Source organism: Scyliorhinus canicula, chromosome 18 (genome assembly GCF_902713615.1).
Source record: "Scyliorhinus canicula chromosome 18, sScyCan1.1, whole genome shotgun sequence".
NCBI lineage: Eukaryota > Metazoa > Chordata > Chondrichthyes > Carcharhiniformes > Scyliorhinidae > Scyliorhinus > Scyliorhinus canicula.
This window is the reverse complement of record NC_052163.1, coordinates 23528756-23548146: the sequence shown is the minus strand read 5'-3', so window position 1 is coordinate 23548146 and position 19391 is coordinate 23528756. Positions and strand designations below refer to the sequence as shown.

Sequence of the window (19391 nt, the reverse complement as noted above, 5' to 3'; positions counted from 1 at the left end):
CTGGATAATAAACTCAATGTGACTAAGGGGAAGAGTAGACAGGGAAGAGATGATGATCGCAAAGGGACAGGTGGTCTGAGGTGCATTTGTTTTAATGCGAGAAGTGTAGCAGGTAAGGCAGGTGAATTTAGGGCTTGGATTAGTACCTGGGAATATGATGTTATTGGTATTACTGAGACTTGGTTGAGGGATGGGCAAGACTGGCAACTAAATATCCCAGGGTATAGATGCTTCAGGAGGGATAGAGAGGGAGGTAAAAGGGGTGGAGGAGTTGCATTACTGGTCAGAAATGATATCACAGCTCTGATTAAGGAGGGTACGATGGAGGATTTGAGCACTGAGGCAATATGGATAGAGCTAAGAAACAGGAAGGGTGCAGTAACATTGTTGGGATTTTACTATAGGCCTCCCAAAAGCAAGCATGAAGTAGAGGTACAAATATGTAGACAGATTATAGAACAATGTAGGAGCAATAGGGTGGCTGTGATGGGAGATTTTAACTTACCCAACATTGAATGGGACTCATGTAGTGTTGGAGGCGTAGATGGAGCAGAATTTGTAAGGAGCATCCAGGAGAGTTTTCTAGAGCAGTATGTAAATAGTCCAACTTGGGAAGGGGCCATACTGGACCTGGTATTGGGGAATGATCTCGGCCAGGTGGTTGACGTTTCAGTCGGTGATTACTTTGGGAATAGCGATCACAATTCCATAAGTTTTAGGATGCTCATGGACAAAGTCGAGAGTGGTCCTAAAGGAAGAGTGCTAAATTGGAGAACGGCCAACTATAACAAAATTCGGCAGAAGCTCGGGAATGTGGATTGGGAGCAGCTGTTTAAGGGTAAATCCACATTTGAAATGTGGGAGTCTTTTAAGGAAAGCTTGATTAGAGTGCAGGACAGACATGTTCCTGTGAAAATGAGAGATAGAAATGGCAAGATTAGGGAACCATGGATGACAGGGAATTGTGAGACTAGCTAAAATGAAAAAGGAAGCATACATAAGATCTAGGCGACTCAAAACTGATGAAGCTTTGGAGAAATATCGGGAAAGTAGGACAAATCTCAAACACGCAATAAAGAGGGCTAAAAGGGGTCATGAAATATTTTTGGTTAACAGTGTTAAGGAAAATCTCAAAGCCTTTTATTCGTATATAAGGAGCAAGAGGGTATCTAGAGAAAGGATTGGCCCACTCAAAGACTAAAGAGGGAATTTATGCGTGGAGTCAGAGGAAATGGGTGAGATTCTTAATGAGTACTTTGCATCGGTATTCACCAAGGAGAGGGACATGATGGATGTTGAGACTAGGGATGGATGTTTAAATACTCTAGGTCATGTCGGCATAAGGAAGCGGGAGGTGTTGGGTATTCTAAAAGGCATTAAGGTGGACAAGTCCCCAGGACCGGATGGGATCTATCCCAGGTTACTGAGGGAAGCGAGGGACGAAATAGCTGGGGCCTTAACAGATATCTTTGCAGCATCCTTGAGCACGGGTGAAGTCCTGGAGGACTGGAGAATTGCTAATGTTGTCTCTTTGTTTAAGACGGGTAGCAGGGATAATCCAGGGAATTATAGACCTGTGAGCTTGACGTCAGTGGTAGGCAAACTGTTGGAGAAGATACCGAGGGATAGGATCCATTCACATTTGGGAAAAAATAGACTTATCAGTGATAGGCAGCATGGTTTTGTGCAGGGACGGTCATGCCTTACAAACCTAATAGAATTCTTTGAGGAAGTGACAAAGTTAATTGATGAGGGAAGAGCTGTAGATGTCATATACATGGACTTCAGTACAGCATTTGATAAAGATTCCCATGGTAGGTTGATGGAAAATGTGAAGTCGTATGGGGTTCAGGGTGTACTAGCTAGATGGATAAAGAACTGGCTGGGCAACAGGAGACAGAGTAGTGGTGGAAGGGAGTGTCTCAAAATGGAGAAAGGTGACTAGTGGTGTTCCACAGGGATCCGTGCTCGGACCACTGTTGTTTGTGATATACATAAATGATCTGGACGAAGGTATAAGTGGTCTGATGAGCAAGTTTGCAGATGATACTAAGATTGGTGGAGTTGCAGATAGCGAGGCGGACAGTCAGAGAATACAGCAAAATATAGATAGATTGGAGAGTTGGGCAGAGAAATGGCAGATGGAGTTCAATCCAGGCAAATGCGAGGTGATGAATTTTGGAAGATCTAACTCAAGAGCAGACTATATGGTCAATGGAAGGGTCCTGGGGAAAATTGATGTACAGAGAGATCTGGGAGTTCAGGTCCATTGTACCCTGAAGGTGGCAACACAGGTCGATAGAGTGGTCAAGAAGGCATACAGCATGCTTGCCTTCATCGGACGGTGTATTGAGTACAAGAGTCGGCAGGTCATGTTACAGTTGTATCAGACTTTGGTTAGGCCACATTTGGAATACTGCGTGCAGTTCTGGTCGCCACATTACCAGAAGGATGTGGATGCTTTAGAGAGGGTGAAGAGGAGGTTCACCAGGATGTTGCCTGGTATGGAGGGTGCTAGCTATGAAGAAAGGTTGAGTAGATTAGGATTGTTTTCGTTGGAAAGACGGAGGTTGAGGGGAGACCTGATTGAGGTATACAAAATTATGAGAGGTATTGACAGGGTGGATAGAAACAAGCTTTTTCCAAGAGTGGGGGTGTCAATTACAAGGGGTCATGATTTCAAGGTGAGAGGGAAAAAGTTTAAGGGAGATGTGCGTGGAAAGATTTTTACGCAGAGGGTGGTGGGTGCCTGGAATGCTTTGCCAGCGGATGTGGTAGAGGCGGGCACGATAGCATCATTTAAGATGCATCTGGACAGATATATGAACGGGTGGGGAACAGAGAGAAGTAGACCTTGGAAAATAGGCAACAGGTTTAGATAAAGGATCTGGATCAGCGCAAGCTAGGAGGGCCGAAGTGCCTGTTCCTGGGCTGTAATTTTCTTTGTTCTTTGTTGTACAACAGCATCCAAAACAGTATACTACTTTTGAAGGGGAATGGCCACAGGGGATCTCTGCACTGTCTGCCTGTTCCCTGTTGCTGTAGGTCATCAGTGCTAATCACTGTGCCACCCAACTCCTTCCAACACACTAATGGCAGTTGGTAAGAATGGGAGGTACACCTGGTGAGCTATGTTCCATGTAGAGTGATGCCCTCAAGTTCAAAGCCTCTGGTCACAGGCTAGCAACGTGTTCCAGGAAAGAATTTGCTATGGAAAAAGATTGGAAGTCTGCTTTGTGCGCCACAAGGCAGTGAAACAACCACAACAATAGTTCTGAAGGAGACAGTTACAATACACTAATTTGTAAAACATACATAATTCAGAGACATAAAGCAGTATTGCACTTAAAAGTATCTCCAACTTCAAACAGTCATAGACTAACACTGACACTGCATGTGCAGAAAGTGCTCCTCCCATGGCATTGTGGCAGGAATAAATGCAGCAAGATTTTGATGCTAAATTTGTTTTGCTGTAAATCTACACAAAGATTTCATAAGGATAATAAAAACAGACCTTGTTAGGTATGATGACTAAAGGCAAAGCCGAAGAGATAGGTTTTAAGGGTGCAATTAAAGGAAGGAAGAGAAATAGCAAGATATAGAGATTAGAGAGGATGTTTCAGGTCTCAGGTTTTCAAGTTTCATGTCATATACACAAAAAGCAGACAAATCCAATCTGGCCAATTGCCGCCCCATTAGTCTACAATGCTATCAATTAGTAATTGCTTCACGATAATCTGCTCAATAGTGCTCAGTTTGGGTCATGTCAGGATAACAGATCCTATGACCACATTGCAATCTTACATTAAACATGAAAAGAAAAGAGCTGAGCTCCAGAGGGGAGGTGAGAATTTCAGTCCTTGACATCAAGGCAGCCTTTTGCAAAACTGGATTCAGTTGGAATCAGGAGGAAAACTCTCCTCTGGCTGTAATCATACCTAGCACAAAGGAAGATGGTTGTAGTCACTGCAGGAGGTCATCAGGATAGTGTCCTAGGCCCAAACAACTTCAGCTGCTTCATCAATGACCTTCCTTTCTGCAGAAGGTCAGGAGTGGGAATGTTCGCCGATGATTACACAATGTTTAGTACCATTCACAATTCCTCAGACACTGAAGCAGTCCATGTTCAAATGCATTAAGACCCGGACAATGTCCAGACTGGCAGTGAAGTGGTAAGTAACATTTGCACCATGTAAGTGCCAGGCAAAGACCGTCTTCAACAAGTGAGAATCTAACCGTCACCCATTGACATTCAATGGCATTACCATCACTGAATCCCCCACTAGCAACATCCTGGGGATTACCACTGACCAGAAACTGAGTTGAACTAGCCACATAAATACTGTGACTACCAGAGCAGGACAAGACTAGGAATCTTGCAGCATGTAACTAACCTCCTCACTCTCAAAGCCTGGCCACCATCTACAAGGTACAAGCCAGAGGTGGTGGAAAACTCTCTACCTGCCTAGATATGTACACCTCCAACAACACTCAAGAAGCTTGACACCTTCCAGGACAAAGCAACCCGCTTGGTTGGCACCCGATCCATAAACATTCACTCCCTCCACCACAAGCACAGAGTGGCAGCAGTACGTACCATCTACAAGATACACTGCAGGAACTCACCACGGCTCCTTAGACAGCACCTTCCCAATTCACAACATCTATATCAAGAAGGACCCGGCAGCAGACACGGGAACACCATAATCTGCAAGTTCCCCTCCAAGTCAGTCACTATCCTGACATGGAAATATATCCCGTTCCTTCACCGTCGCTGGGTCAAAATCTTGGAACTCGCTCCTTAGAAGCACTGTCGTATACTTACATCATGTGTACTGTAGCAGTTCAAAAGGTTGGCTCACAACCACCTTCTGAAGGGCAATTTGGGGTGGGCAATAAATGCGGGCCTGACCAGTGACATCCACATCACATAAATGAAGAATAAAAAAAGTTTGGGATCACAAAGGTTAAAATGTTCTGCCGTTACTTGTTAGTCAAAGGGAAGAGGATGCAAAGGAGGCTAAAATAAGTTGAAAAGCTACACAGTGGCAATGCCATAAGGCACTTGTAAACATGGACAACAAGTATCAAACTGATGAGTTTGGATATGGGAAAATTTAAAATAAAGTAATGATAGAAAACTGCTAGTTTTGCTGTTTATGGAAACAATTCCACCAGGGAAATAAAGATAAATTACCAGAACCACAGATGTGATCAGCTGCTAAGACTGCTCTGTATGGCACAATATCACACCCACATTTCCACTTACCAACTGCCCCATGGAGGATCGGGTTATTTAATAATTGGCATGTCTTTAGTTTAAATCAAACTTTCCATCATGAGTAAAGCTCCAAAATAAGTTCTATAACTATTGTAAAGTAGACAATTATGAGACATCAATTTACAAAAATATGCACAATTCAGTGACAGAAAGAAGAGTTGCACAAGCATTCTCAAATTAAACAGATATGCACTGACACTGATAGGAGCCACTTTTTAAAAAAAAATAATTTCAAACTTTATAAATTAGAAACACAGGATCATTTAGCCCTTCTGCCCTCTTCCATTGCCCTTCAGAAAGAACATAGCTGAACTACAACCTAACTCAATTTTGCCATTGCCCCACAACTCTTAATATTTTTGTTAAGTTAATAAAAATATATAAATATCGTATTTAAAATAAACTATTGATGTAGCATATTTAAAAAAATTAATTGCACCTTTATCTATATTTTAGTTTCACTTTATTTTAAATATTCAATTTGTTTCAGAAATAAAGTTTCTTCTGCACTGTGTTTTTTATTAATACTTTACCATGCATCACATTTATCAAATGATGAAGGTAGCTTACCAATGTCTAGCAAGACATGTCTTTCACACTCACAACCCGTTGCATTTACAGTGGATTCTGTGGCTACAATGTTTTTATAACATTTCGATTTGAGGAAATAAGTTTCAAATTTCGACCAAGCTTTGTGTGCAGCAATGGTTCCTAATTTCACTCATGAAAGATCTGGCTCTAAAGTTTACACCATGTCCCTTAATCCTAGATTCCCCCCGATCAGCAGAAATAGTTTCCTTCTCTCTGCTTCCTCAAATATCTTGATCAAATCACCCGTACCCTTCTAAATGCCAAGGAATAAAACAATAGTTCTTTCAACGTTTACAATCCAAGTATCATTCTAGTAAATCAATGTTGCACTTCCTCCAAGGCCAATATACATTCATACTGTGGGGTGCCTAGAATTTTACACAGTACTCCAAATGTGGTCTAATCAGGTCTTTGTACAGCAGAAACCTGGGGTAGGATTCTTCCCTACCCGGCGGGGCGGGGGGTCCCGGCGTAGCGGAGTGGCGCCAACCACGCCGGCGTCGGGCCTCCCCAAAGGTGCGGAAAGGTCGGGCCTCCCCATAGGTGCCCACGCCAGAGTGGTTGGCGCCTCGCCGACTGCCGCCAAAACCGGCGCCAACGGCCTTTGACGCCCACCGCCTGGCGTCGGGGCTGGCCGAAAGGCCTTCGCCAGTTCGCGCATGCGCCGGTGCGTCAGCGGCCGCTGACGTCACCACCGGTGCATGCGCGGTAGGGGGGGGTCTCTTTCGCCTCCGCCATGGTGGACCCGCTCGCGCCGCTAATCCCGCCACTACCAGAGGTGGTTGAAACGACGTCGGTGGGATTGGCCTCTCAGCGGTGCGATTTCGGTCCATCGCGGGCCGGAGAATCGCCGCAGGGGGCACGCCGATCGGCGCGGCGCGTTTCCCGCCCCCGCCAATTCCCAGGTGGCGGAAAATTCCGGCCACAGCGGGGGCGGGATTTACGCCAGCCCCTGGCGATTCTCCGACCCTGCGGGGGGTCGGAGAATTTCGCCCCTGATTTCTATCACCTTGTTCTCTTATCCTCTAGATATAAAGTCAGTATGCTGCATTTACCTTTCTGTACTGTTCACGGCATTTTAATGATCTTCGCACCTGGATGCATAAAGCTTTTTGTTCTTCCACTGTTTATAGCTATTCACCATTTAAAAAGTGCCCTTTTCAGGCTCATCTATTTGAAATCCTTTTGCCACAGTTCTGCCAATTTATTTTATATCTTTGTATCTAGTATATCTTTTTAATTTAGGGCAGCACGGTAGCATTGTGGATAGCATAATTGCTTCACAGCTCCAGGGTCCTAGGTTCGATTCCGGCTTGGGTCACTGTCTGTGCGGAGTCTGCACATCCTCCCCATGTGTGTGTGGGTTTCCTCCGGGTGCTCCGGTTTCCTCCCACAGTCCAAAGATGTGCAGGTTAGGTGGATTGGCCATGATAAATTGCCCTTAGTGTCCAAAATTGCCCTTAGTGTTGGGTGGGGTTATTGGGTTATGGTGATAGGGTGGAAGTGTTGACCTTGGGTAGAGTGCTCTTTCCAAGAGCCGGTGCAGACTCGATGGGCCGAATGGCCTCCTTCTGCACTGTAAAGTCTATGGTAAAAAATTCTATGGTAATTTCCTGCTTCCATCCACACTGTGTAAATTGCCTTAAATTACATTTCACAGAATAACAATGCATTCAAAGAATGCATTAACCATATTTGTTTCTACATTCCCATCAACAACTCCAAGTGATTCTGGTAATGTGGGAGTTCCTGAAGTGGGTGTCCAATCTCCTTGCTGGGCTACTTTAGCTTCTCCCTGATTTGCAAGAAAATGCAAACAACGGGTCAGATGTTTATGCTAGGGTTACCCAAACAAGTAAAACCTTAATGCTGGATTTCTTTTGTTGTGAGATTCCACTTATCAAACAAATTTATCAAACACTTTCACAGCACCTCAAACAGAATAAAACTCTGCAAAAAATTTCACAAAGTGAAAATAACTGGCGAGCAAGCAATGTTAGGAATGGTGGCCACAGCAATTTTAAATATTTGGTTTTCAATTCCATCACCTAAATAATTAATAATTATAGTTAAAGCTCTGATGCAGATTGTCGCAGGACACCATTGGTCATGGTCTGTCAATTACATGTTCCTTATCCTGATACCTCTGCCACACAACCAAGTTCTTAATTAGATACATAATTTGCTTTCAATTGCATGACCTTTCAAGGACAATCCACAGAATAATAAATATATTTTAAATTATTTTTAAAAATCAACTTTTACCATGTTTGCATGTATATCCTCTGAAAATTCTCCAACAATACTTGGTGATGGAGGAGGTTCTGCAGTGGGTGTCTGATCTCTTTCCTCAGCAACATCTTCAGTAGGTTCTCCCTGATTTGCATGAAAATGTAACCAATTATAAAATGCTTTCAAAAGAGATGCCTTAACAGTTAAAACTTTAATGCTGGATAATTTTGTTATAAGTGAGATATTCTGAGGGAGAAATTATTTTGTGCAGTGCACAGCTTTACATCAATTCTCCAGGGCAGGCAGTATCCTGGGCAGCTACTTGCACCGCCGATGCAAGTCACGTGAAATGTGCTGCACCCCTCTTTCCCGAGCAACGTGTTACATTTTTGTGGCACTAATTTTTGTGGCACTAATATTACTAGTGATTTGGCAGCCAAAGCCGGAATGTGCTCCAGGTCTTGCTGCATGTGGATGCAGATTGCTCCATTATCTAAGGAGTTGTGAATGGGACTGAACACTGTGCAAACACCAGTGAACATCTCTATTTCTGACCTTATGGTGGCGAGAAAGTCATTGGTGGAAGTAGTTAAAGGTGGTTGGGCTAGGATACTTCCCTGAGGAACTCCTGCAGTGTACTGTGTACAATTCCAATCACCCCACCATTGGAATATATATTGGCCTTGGAGGAAGTGCAACAAAGACTTACAAGAATGATACTTGGATTGCAAAAGTTAAAAGAACTGTGGTTGTATTCTTTGGCATTTAGAAGAGTATGGGTGATAGACATAGAACAGTACAGCACAGAACAGGCCCTTCGGCCCTCGATGTTGTGCCGAGCAATGATCACCCTACTCAAACCCACGTATCCATCCGATACCCGTAACCCAACAACCCCCCCTTAACCTTACTTTTAAGGACACTACGGGCAATTTAGCATGGCCAATCCACCTAACCCGCACATCTTTGGACTGTGGGAGGAAACCGGAGCACCCGGAGGAAACCCACGCACACACGGGGAGGACGTTCAGACTCCGCACAAACAGTGACCCAGCCGGGAACCGAACCTGGGACCCTGGAGCTGTGAAGCATTTATGCTAACCACCATGCTATCGTGCTGCCAATATGATATTTGATATGCCAATTTGATATGATCAAAATTCCTAAAATATTAGGAGCAGAGAGAAATAAACTATTTCCGGTGGTTGGGGAGTCTGTAACTAAGGGACATGTTGCAAAATTTAGAGGCAGATCTTTCATGAGTGAAATTAGGAAACATTGCTGCACACAAGGATTGGCAGAAATTTGAAACTTTTTCCCTCAAATAGAAATGTATGTGTGATGAATGGTATCAGTGTGGTGAATGTGATTCACACCGGATTGTAATCTGTATATACATGTGTCTGTATATCCATTCCAACCCCCAGTACGCATTCGTGGAGTTCCCGGACGGTCGCCAGGACACAGTATCCCTTCGCGACCTGGCACCCGCTGGATCCAGCCCCCCCCCTACCACCGCTGAGGAACCCCTTACCCCGTTCCCTATGCTGCCGCCCCCTCGCGCCCCCAATTCCGCAAGCTCACCCCACCGGTTCCATGCGCCAGAACCAGCCCGCCCCCAGCGCCCCCAGTCTCCGGTCGAGCCAGACGTGTATGAAGTTCGGACGAGACCCACCCCGGAGTCTGCCATCGTACCCCAGCTCTCAACACCCACACAGCCACCGCAAGAGGCTGCAACCCCGGTGCTCCGCAGATCGAAAAGAACAATTCATCCACCGGACAGACTAAGTCTGTGAGCCACCACCCCCGCTGGACTCGATTTTTTCACAGGGGGTGAATGTGGTGAACGTGATTCACACCGGATTGTAATCTGTATATACATGTGTCTGTATTGTAAGTGCAGTTGCACTACCTGTCCTCCAGGGGGAGTAGCTCTGGGAATGCTCGAGTTGTATGGGGCTTCTCCCTTGGCTCTGCCCAGGATTCCTCCCCCGGAAGCTGCTGTATAAAAGATCAGTGCCACATGGTCAGCCGGCCAGTTCACCGAAAGTTCAATGGCTAATAGGCTGGCTCTGTTGTGAGTATATTAAAACCGCTATTCTAATCCTACAAGCACATGTCCGTAGAATTGTTGGTTCCAACAATCAGTAGCTGCTGTAACGGTACCTTACCTTTAATGCATTGGCCCTTTAAGACCGGGCTTGGAACCCTGGGGGACTCCGCCTCTGCTCCGCCCCCAGGAAACGGTATATAAGATGAGGCTCACTCGGCAGCATGTGATGAGCATACTTCTCGGCTGCTGTTCAGTTCTCAGATGATTAAAGCCTTTGAATTACCTATCTTCTCTCATGTGCCGTAATTGAGGGTATCTCAATATGCTACATCAGTGGTTAATTTAATATTCTACCACCACTCCTTCATTGTTGTTGGCTCATAATCTGGAACTTCCTCCCTAGTATAACTGTGAACATATCCACACCTTATGCACCACCATAGTTCAAGAACACAGCTCACCATGACCTTCCCAAGGACAATTGGGAATATACAGTAAGTGCTGGCTTTGATAGCTATGTCCACATCTCCTGAGCAATTAAAATAATAAATTCCATCAGTTTTCTGTCCTCCAGCTGAAAGGTGTTGATCCAGGCTGGAATTAAATTCCAGAGAAGACAGCAACACTCTACCACTTTGGTCAAGTGGCACATCTCTTGATGTATGAGAAATCAGCCTAGAAATTGTAACCCACAGAATAATTATAATTAGAGATAGGATAAAATATTGATGTTTACCATATTTGTTTCTGTATCTTCTGGAACAGCTTCAGCAATATCTGGTGATGCAGCAGGTTCTGAAAGAAGTATCTGAATTTGTCCCTCAGCATCATCGTCAATAGTTTCCCCCTAATTTGCAAGAAAATGCAAACAAGCGTCAGATGCGCAAACAGGATGTGCCCTAACAGTTTAAACTTTAATCTTGGATACTATTTTCCATCAGCGAGGCTCTCTTTTTCAAACATATCGCATGTTGTACCTTAACAAAAGAGAACATCCTAAAGGAGGTCACAGAGATGAAAAATAACTGAATAGCAATCTGTGGTACGGAATGTGTTAGGGGCAAGAATTGTGGGCAAGATCCAGGTAGCACATTTTAAGGAGGGTAATGAAGGAAGTTTGAAAGAGGTTGTAAAGGTATGGGCTGGCAAAACCATGAGGCACACATGCAGCCGAATGGCTGTTGGTGCTTTTTGAATGCATGGCTGTAGTAGTCTGCAGGTGGAAAAGAGCAGCCAGTTCCTAGCACAAAGGAAGAATGTTATGGTGGTTGGAGGTCAATCATCTCAATTGCAGGACATCACTGCAGAAGTTCCTCAGGCTAGTGCCTTAGGACCAAACACTTTTATCTGCTTCATCAATGTCCTTCCTTCCATCATAAAGTCAGAAATGGAGATGTTTGCTGATGACAGCACAATGTTCAGCACAATCCACGACTCCGCAGATACTGAAGCAATGACCAGAAACTAAACTATCTATACAAATACTGGGGCTACAAAAGCAGGTCAGGGGCTAGGAATCCTTTGGCAAGTAACTCACTTCTTGACTCCCCAAAATGTGTCCACCACCTACAAGGCACATCAGGAGTGTTATGGAATACTCTCCACCTGCCTGAATGAGATCAACTCCAAGAACACTCAAGAAGCTTGACACCATCCAGGACAAAACAGCCCACTTGATTGGTAGCACTTGCACAAACATATATTCCCTTCACCACTGAAGGCAGCACCTTCCAAACCCACCGCTACCATCTAGAAGGACAAGAGCAGCAGATACCTAGGAACACCACCTGGACGTTCCCCTCCAAGTTATTGAACTGGAAATATATCACCCCTCCTTCACTGTCACTGGGTCAAAATCCTGGAGCTCCCTCCCTAACAGCACTGTGGGTGGACCCACACCGCAGGCACTGCTGCGGTTCAAGAAGACTATCAGCTTCTCAGGGGGAACAAAGGATGGGCAATAAATGCTGGCTTAGCCAGTGATGCCCACATCCTGTAAATAAATTTTTAATAGACGCCTATGGACCACCACAAAATCAAGCTGGTCTTTAAGCTTGAAAAGTTGTAGATCCAGGGAGGTGCATGGCCTGTATTTTTAGGCAGGCCAAGTATAGTAACCAGTTTGGTAGTGACACAGGTATTTTTAAATCGACACCAGACTTTACAGTATCCAGTGTCTATAACTGTTCTTGTCTTGAAGTGGAGTGTATCAAATTGCCTGAAGACTGTCATTTATGATGATGAGTGCCTGACATGCTGGGCTTCCCTATGACTGATAATGTGGATGTTTTGGTGCCTTCTTCTCCAGTTAAATGTTTGATTATCCATTACCCTTTATGGCTGAATGGACATGACTCAATGTGGCAGGACTGTAGAGTTTTGAGCTGATCGTCTGGTTGTAACATCGCTTCACTCGGTCTCGAGTATTCAGCTTGGCATGCATATCCTGAGATGTAGCTTCACCAGGTTGGCACCTTGTTTTTAGGTATGCCTCTTGTTGCTCCTGGTATTATTTTGTACTCTCCTCATTGAACCAGGACTGGTCACTTCACTAATGGTAATGGCAGAATGAGGGACATCCTGGGTCATGAGATAACAGATAATGGCTGAATATAATTCTTCTCCTGTTGATGGCCAAAGGACCTCATGGATGCCCAGTGTTGAGCTGCTAGTCAACAAATCTATAGCATATCTAGGTGAAATCTTCTTCAGTAAAACAAATGAATTAATGACATTTTGGAGCAATTTTACAGTAATAATAACCTTTTATTGTCACAAGTATGAAGTTACTGTGAAAAGCCCCTAGTCGGCACATTCCGACGCATGTTCAGGTAACCTGGTACGGGAATTGAACACGCGCTGCTGGCCTTGTTCTGCATTACAAACCAGCTGTCTCGCCAACTGAGCTAAACCAGCTTTAGTACCGTGAAACTTGCCCACTGAAGTAACCAAATCAAGAAACATCTATTTCAGATGTGGAATAAAAATCAAAATGCTAAAAAATATGTTTACCGTCTGTGCAGTATCTGGTGCTTCTTCATCCTGATCAGGCTTGGGACTATGAAGAGATAAACAAGTGAATTAAACAATCACAGCAAATAAATGTTCCAAGACTATACTTTAGAAATGTACCTAAATTGCTGTTATGGTTCCTTTCAAATCACTCCAAGTGTACTGTGGTTGAAAGTTTATGATTTGGCTCACTTTCCATTATCTCAGGTCTGCCCACTCTGTCATTGTTCTCGATTTTCATATTAATCCCTTCCTTCATTCATTATTCAACCCCATTTGCTGTTGGCTCCACTGTCAAGTGACGGGGGGAGGGGGACAGGATTATGCTATCAAGTTGCATGATCAGCCATGATCATAAAGAATAGCGGAGCATGCTTGAAGGGCCAAATGGAATCCTCCTGCTCCTATTTTCCATGTTCCTATTCCTATACCTTCTGAGCACACAAACACAATTCTTCTCGTTGTGCAACAATCACTACAAATGGGTCTCCTCTACTTTCTTCAACAAATAATATTTTTATAAATTCTTAAAAATCATATTGGGGTGCATTTTTAACACATCACCTGACTGGGAAATTGCCCAGTGGCACATCCGCCTATTATAAAACGCACACCGTTTTAATAACCTTGGAAACATGAACACAGAACCCCTCTTCACATATATTGCAGACCTGTTGAGCTTTTCGCTATTCTCTTGTAAATTTCCAATATCCGCAGTATTTGTTTTTGTAGAGGGCTTAAGTGGGTCGGTGCAGACCCGATGGGCCGAATGACCTCCTTCTGCACTGTTCTATGTTCTAGCCATGCTTCTATACCAGTCACACATGCGTTTACACTGTTTGGTGACTACACGATAAAAAAAAACACACACAACACAAAGTACTTGTGAATGAACATCGAGGGGAAATTCAGGAATGAGATTCGCAGTGGTCAAGTGACGCGCATCGCAAACCTAAATGAAACATAAGGCAACTGCGTGTTTTCCAAGTTAGGATCCACCTGAGACGCGGCTCCATTTTCAAACGATCACATCGAAGACCTTCCTCGTCAATGAGCCTCGACGGGTCTGGCAATGCTTAAACCGCAAACATTAAACGAAATTTCGCAACACACTTTCAATTTCCTGACATCGCGAACAATTAGTTGGCAGCAGCATCATTGTTTTATTTTAAACGCGCGAAAGGAAAGCGTTGCGGGTTTGGCTGGGAATGGTGATGTCCAGTTACCTCTCCTCGTCCGCCATGTTCCTTCCCTCGTTGCTAAGAAACGGCGACAACAGCAGCAGCCCCGGCCACAGCCCGAGTCACGTGCCCGACCGCTGGGGGAGGGATGGGGGTTTAGAGATTGAGATGGGGGGGCGTCAATAATTGGAGCCGAGAGGGAGAGATGTTGAACCCCTCCCCCTCGACGCTGTGAACCGGACCTGAGGGAAGGCGGAGCCGCCATGTTCAGCTCTTGGCGGTCGGCCTCTCTCATAAATGCGCACAATGTGACTTGGAACTTGTTCCTGTTTTCCAGGGGCGACCGGATCCCGGAATAGCTGGGCAGACGGTGGGAGTACGCCTGAGCTGCAGAAAGTTTCCTGCACTTGCAATCCAAACCCCATAATCAGCAGCTCAGAGACGACTCAGCGGAACAGGAGGAGTCCACTCCGCCCCTCCAGCCTGTTCCGCAGTTCAGCACCTGACTCCCTTTCCCGGCCTTTGATCCCAGTAACTAACAAGAATCTCTCTCGGCGTTTAGTTTTAAGAGGGTAAGCACGTCCACTTCTTGATTCAAAGTTGTTAGATTTTAATTTTGAAGGTACTTCGCATCCTGTCAGGGCATTAGACGGTGTTTCCCAGCAGCACGAATCAGAAGAGAATTTATGCGGCCATCGATCTGGGGAGAGAGCTTGGTGCACATTTGAAGCACGAACACACAAATTAGGAGTAGGCCACCGGGCTGTTCAAGCCTGCCCCCCGCCAACCCCCAATATGATCATGACTAATCTACATCGGCCTCAACTCCTTTTCTGTGCCATTTCCCCATAGCACTCTATTCCTCGATCTATCAAATATTTATCCACCTCCACTTTAAATACTTGTAATGATCCAGCTCCCACCACCCTCTGGTGCAGAGAGTTCCAGAAATTCACCACCCTCTGGGAGCCGAAATTCCTGCACATCTCAGTTTTAAACAATCTTGTTCGAGACCCTCCCATTCGTGAAAACATCTCGTCATCTGCTCTGTCAAACCCCCCTCAGGATCTTGTATGTTTGAATACGGTCATCCCTCACTCTTCTAGGAACTCAAAGGAATACAGACCCAGACTGTTTTGTCTCTTTTGATAGGGAAACCAGGGATCAAATCTCCTTTGGACTGCCTTCAATGTTACTAGATCCTTTTCTGGGTAAGGGGACCAGACCTGTACACAGTATTCGAGATGAGGACTCAACACCCTGTACAATTGAAACAAAACATACCTATTTTTAAACTCCATCACCTTTGCAATCAAGGTCAAAATATCTTAACTACTTGTTGTACCTGCCTCCTACCTTTTAGCGATTTATGCATAAGAACACCTAGATACATCTGAACTTCATTTACCTGCAGTCTCTCTCCATTTAGATAATCTGTCTTTTGATTCCTCCTGAAGTAAATGACCTCACACTTGCCCACATGAAACTCCATTTGCCAGTTTTCCACCCAGTCATCCAATCTATCTATATCCCAATACAGAATCATAACATTCTCATCAAAGCATACTCTTCCACCTCTTTTTGTATCATTGGCAAATTTGGAAACTTTACACTCCATTCCTTCCTCCAGGTCATTAATGTAAATAGTGAACAACTTCAAACAATGAAAACCGTGGTAATGACTGACAGATTGGCAGATCTATGTTTGCTACATTTTCTCCTGTGAATGTTTTTTAAAAAACTAATTTTGTAACCTTGAAGAGATGGTGTAGGAGGAAGTGCTTTAGATTCCTGGAACACTGGGTCCATTTATGTGGAAGGTGGGAACTGTACAAGTTGGACTGATTGTACCTGAACTGGAACAGGATTAAGATCTTTATAGGGAGTTTTATTTGTGCTGAGCTTGGGGGGGGGGGGGGGGGGGGGTTTAAAATACTTTGGGGTGGGGGGTTTAAAATACTTTGGCGGGGGGGGTTTAAAATACTTTGGGGGGGGGTTTAAAATACTTTGGCGGGGGGGGTTTAAAATACTTTGGCGGGGGGGGTTTAAAATACTTTGGCAAGGGGGTGGGATATGGAGTAAAGTAGAGTAAGGGGGTGGTGCACAGCCAAATATGGAAGAAAAACCAAGTCGGACTGGAAGGCAGTGATTACAGACAAGTTAAGGCACAAGGGAGTAGTATGGCAAGACTGGATAACATTTATTTTGATGCAAGGAGTCTTGTGAGTAAGGCAGATGAGTTGAGAGGGTTGATGAACACTTGGGAATATGATATTGCTATCACAGAAATGGTTGATGGAGGGGCAGGACTGGCAGTTCAATATTGTGGGGTATTGAATCGAGTCGACATTTTGAAAGGGTGCCCCAATCGCTGAGCTTGAGGGTTCCCCATTCCTCCCAACCATGGACAATGCAACCCCTACTGACATGGGCATCACCACCCCCCTCACTCCCCCACATTTAGGGCCCACATTTGTTAGGCCTTTCAGCAGTCCCCCTTCATCCCCCTACGTTCATGACATCCCTTCATACCCCCTTCACGCTGCCAACCCTTCATACCCAACCTTTCACTGGCATAGCCCCCAGTCTTTGACAGTGCTAACCTGGCACCTGGGCACTGCCCCAGCACAGGCAGTACTGCCTCCTTCTGTACTGCAGGGATTTTATTTTATTTTTTAAATTTTGAATACCTAATTCATTTTTTTCAATTGAGAAACTCCCCACGTCCAGAAAAATTACTTAAGTGTGGGTGACGACTGGTCTGGATCTCACCCAAAATGCTGGCGGGGAACATCCCGCCAAACTCATCCAAAATGACACTTGATAATTTTTTTGGGAGAATCGCACCCCTTTCTGCTTGTTTTAAAATGGACTTTACTGGACCGAAAACATGGCAACTACAGGTCCCATGATTTGCAAGTTGCCTCCAGTTCTGGAAAATTCCAGCAGTAATAATAGGACAAAGCTCGCCCCTCATCCTTATATAATCTCACACCTATCATTGTGTGAACCCACTACAATCAAGGAAACAAAGGAGCAGAGGATAGTCTGTCTCTCCAACCTAGATTTACAACCAAGAATGAGCCATTGAGTTTGTTATGCCTGGGGCGGCATGGTGGCGCAGTGGTTAGCGCTGCTGCCTCACGGCGCTGAGGACCCGGGTTCGATCCTAACCTCGGGTCACTGTCCGTGTGGAGCTTGCACGTGCTCCCCATGTTTGCATGGGTCTCATCCCCACAAACCCAAAGATGTGCAGCGTAGGTGGATTGGCCAAGCTAAATTGCCCCTTAATTGGGAAAAAAAGAGAATTGGGTACTCTTAAGTTTATCAACAAAAAATAATTTTTTATACCTGCGGAGATGCTAGGACTTCAGGTGGCGGCATGTAGAGGGGAAGGTGCATGTTTGGCGGCTCCTGCTTGAGGCGTGCTTTTAGGAGTTTTAAAGTCCGGTCCTGGGGTCAATTTGCAAATGATTGATTGAAAGAATATACAAGGAAGGCAAAGGATGTCAAAAGGATTAAGAAAAACAGCCGGGAAGAAGGGAGGGAGTGAGTGTTCACCGACTAATGAAAGGGTCAGCCAGGGAACTGGCAAGGTGGCGGAGGTTGGGCTGCCGGGTGGGGCCGCACTGTTCACAGCAGAGAGGATGATCGAGGTGATGTCTTTGGACCTGGAGAAGCAGTTCGCGAAGCACATAGAGGTGGTGAGGAAGGAGATGGCGGGAGAAGGTTGAAGGCGTTGGTGGAGTGGCAGTCGCCCTGGTGAGAGTAGCTGTGGCGAAGACATCGGCTGAGGTGAGGGAACAGAGCGAGAGGATGAACGGAGTGGAGTTTTCAAGAAGGCCATGTTGCAGCACAGCGATCGGCTCACCTTGATGGGGGATGAGCTGCGGAGGTGGTTAAGGCCGATAAGGGACTTTGAGCAAAGCTGGAGGACCTGGAGAACCACTCGAGGTGGCAAAATGTGAGGATTGTGGGCTTGCCCGAAGGAGTAGAGGGCTCGAGGCCGATGGAGTATTTCTTCAAGATGTTAGTGGAATTGATGGGGGAGGGGGAGGAGCCCCCCTGGTATGAACTGGACCGAGCTCATCGGTCGCTGAGGCAGAACCCAAAGTTAAATGATCCGCCAAGGGCAGTGATCATCTGCTTTCACAAGCACCATTATATTCTCGCAGTCTCTTTCTGCAGTCTGCTTTCACAAGTACCATTATATTCTGCAGTCTCTACATTATATTCTGCAGTCTCTCCTTCCTTCCCTGTGTACGATATACATTGTTTGTACAGCATTCAAGAAACAATACTTTTCACTGTATACTAATACATGTGACAATAATAAAAGAAATCCAATCAAATCAAGTACCACATGAAGGAGAACGTGTTGAACTGGGCGAAGCAGAAGTGTGAGGTGCAGTGGCTGGTGCTGGAGTTCGCACATACCAGGACTTGACGGTGGAGCTGGCAAAGAGGCGAGCGTCTTTTGGCCAAGTTAAGACGGCATTATACAACAGCGGAGTAGGATTTGATGTGGTATATACAGTGAAGCTGAGGGTGACCTACAATGCCAAAGATTTCTATTTTGAGGCGGTGGATGTGGCAGAGACGTGAAGGGGGGGGTAGGGGATCGATACTGGGTGTGGGTTTTTTGAGAGGAAGTGCAGGGGGGATTCTGGGAGGGGGGGGAAGGGGGTCTGATGTTAACAATGGATATGGGCGTGTCAGGCTTAGAACATAGAACATAGAACGATACAGCGCAGTACAGGCCCTTCGGCCCTCGATGTTGCACCGACATGGAAAAAATCTAAAGGCCATCTAACCTACACTATGCCCTTATCATCCATATGCTTATCCAATAAATTTTTAAATGCCCTCAATGTTGGCGAGTTCACTACTGTTGCAGGTAGGGCATTCCACGGCCTCACCACTCTTTGCGTAAAAAACCCACCTCTGACCTCTGTCCTATATCTATTACCCCGCAATTTAAGGCTATGTCCCCTCGTGCTAGCCACCTCCATCCGCGGGAGAAGGCTCTCGCTGTCCACCC

The 19391-nt window shown here is 45.3% G+C and overlaps 2 protein-coding genes across 5 annotated transcripts in view; one reads left to right on the top strand and one right to left on the bottom strand.

Moving 5' to 3' along the window:
* The window catches only part of ccdc40 (coiled-coil domain containing 40), a 123083-nt gene extending 108525 nt beyond the window's left edge, over positions 1-14558 (bottom strand). The window contains exons 1-4 of one of the 3 annotated variants that reach the window (XM_038777198.1): positions 14396-14558; positions 13170-13215; positions 10894-11004; positions 8138-8248 (exon numbers count right to left, since the gene is read on the bottom strand). In XM_038777198.1, coding sequence (XP_038633126.1) covers positions 8138-8248; positions 10894-11004; positions 13170-13215; positions 14396-14412 — 285 coding nt within the window. In that variant the 5' untranslated portion in view covers positions 14413-14558. Of the gene's footprint in view, positions 1-8137; positions 8249-10893; positions 11005-13169; positions 13216-14168; positions 14302-14395 lie in introns of those variants that run through there. The other 2 variants (XM_038777199.1, XM_038777200.1) reach the window with 2 other exon arrangements.
* Positions 14559-14627: 69 nt separating this feature from the next.
* Positions 14628-19391, top strand: part of gaa (alpha glucosidase) — a 79055-nt gene continuing 74291 nt past the window's right edge. The window contains exon 1 of one of the 2 annotated variants that reach the window (XM_038777203.1): positions 14628-14922. The gene's annotated coding sequence lies outside the window, so the exon portion shown is untranslated. The remainder of the gene's footprint in view (positions 14923-19391) is intronic. The other variant, XM_038777201.1, reaches the window with a different exon arrangement.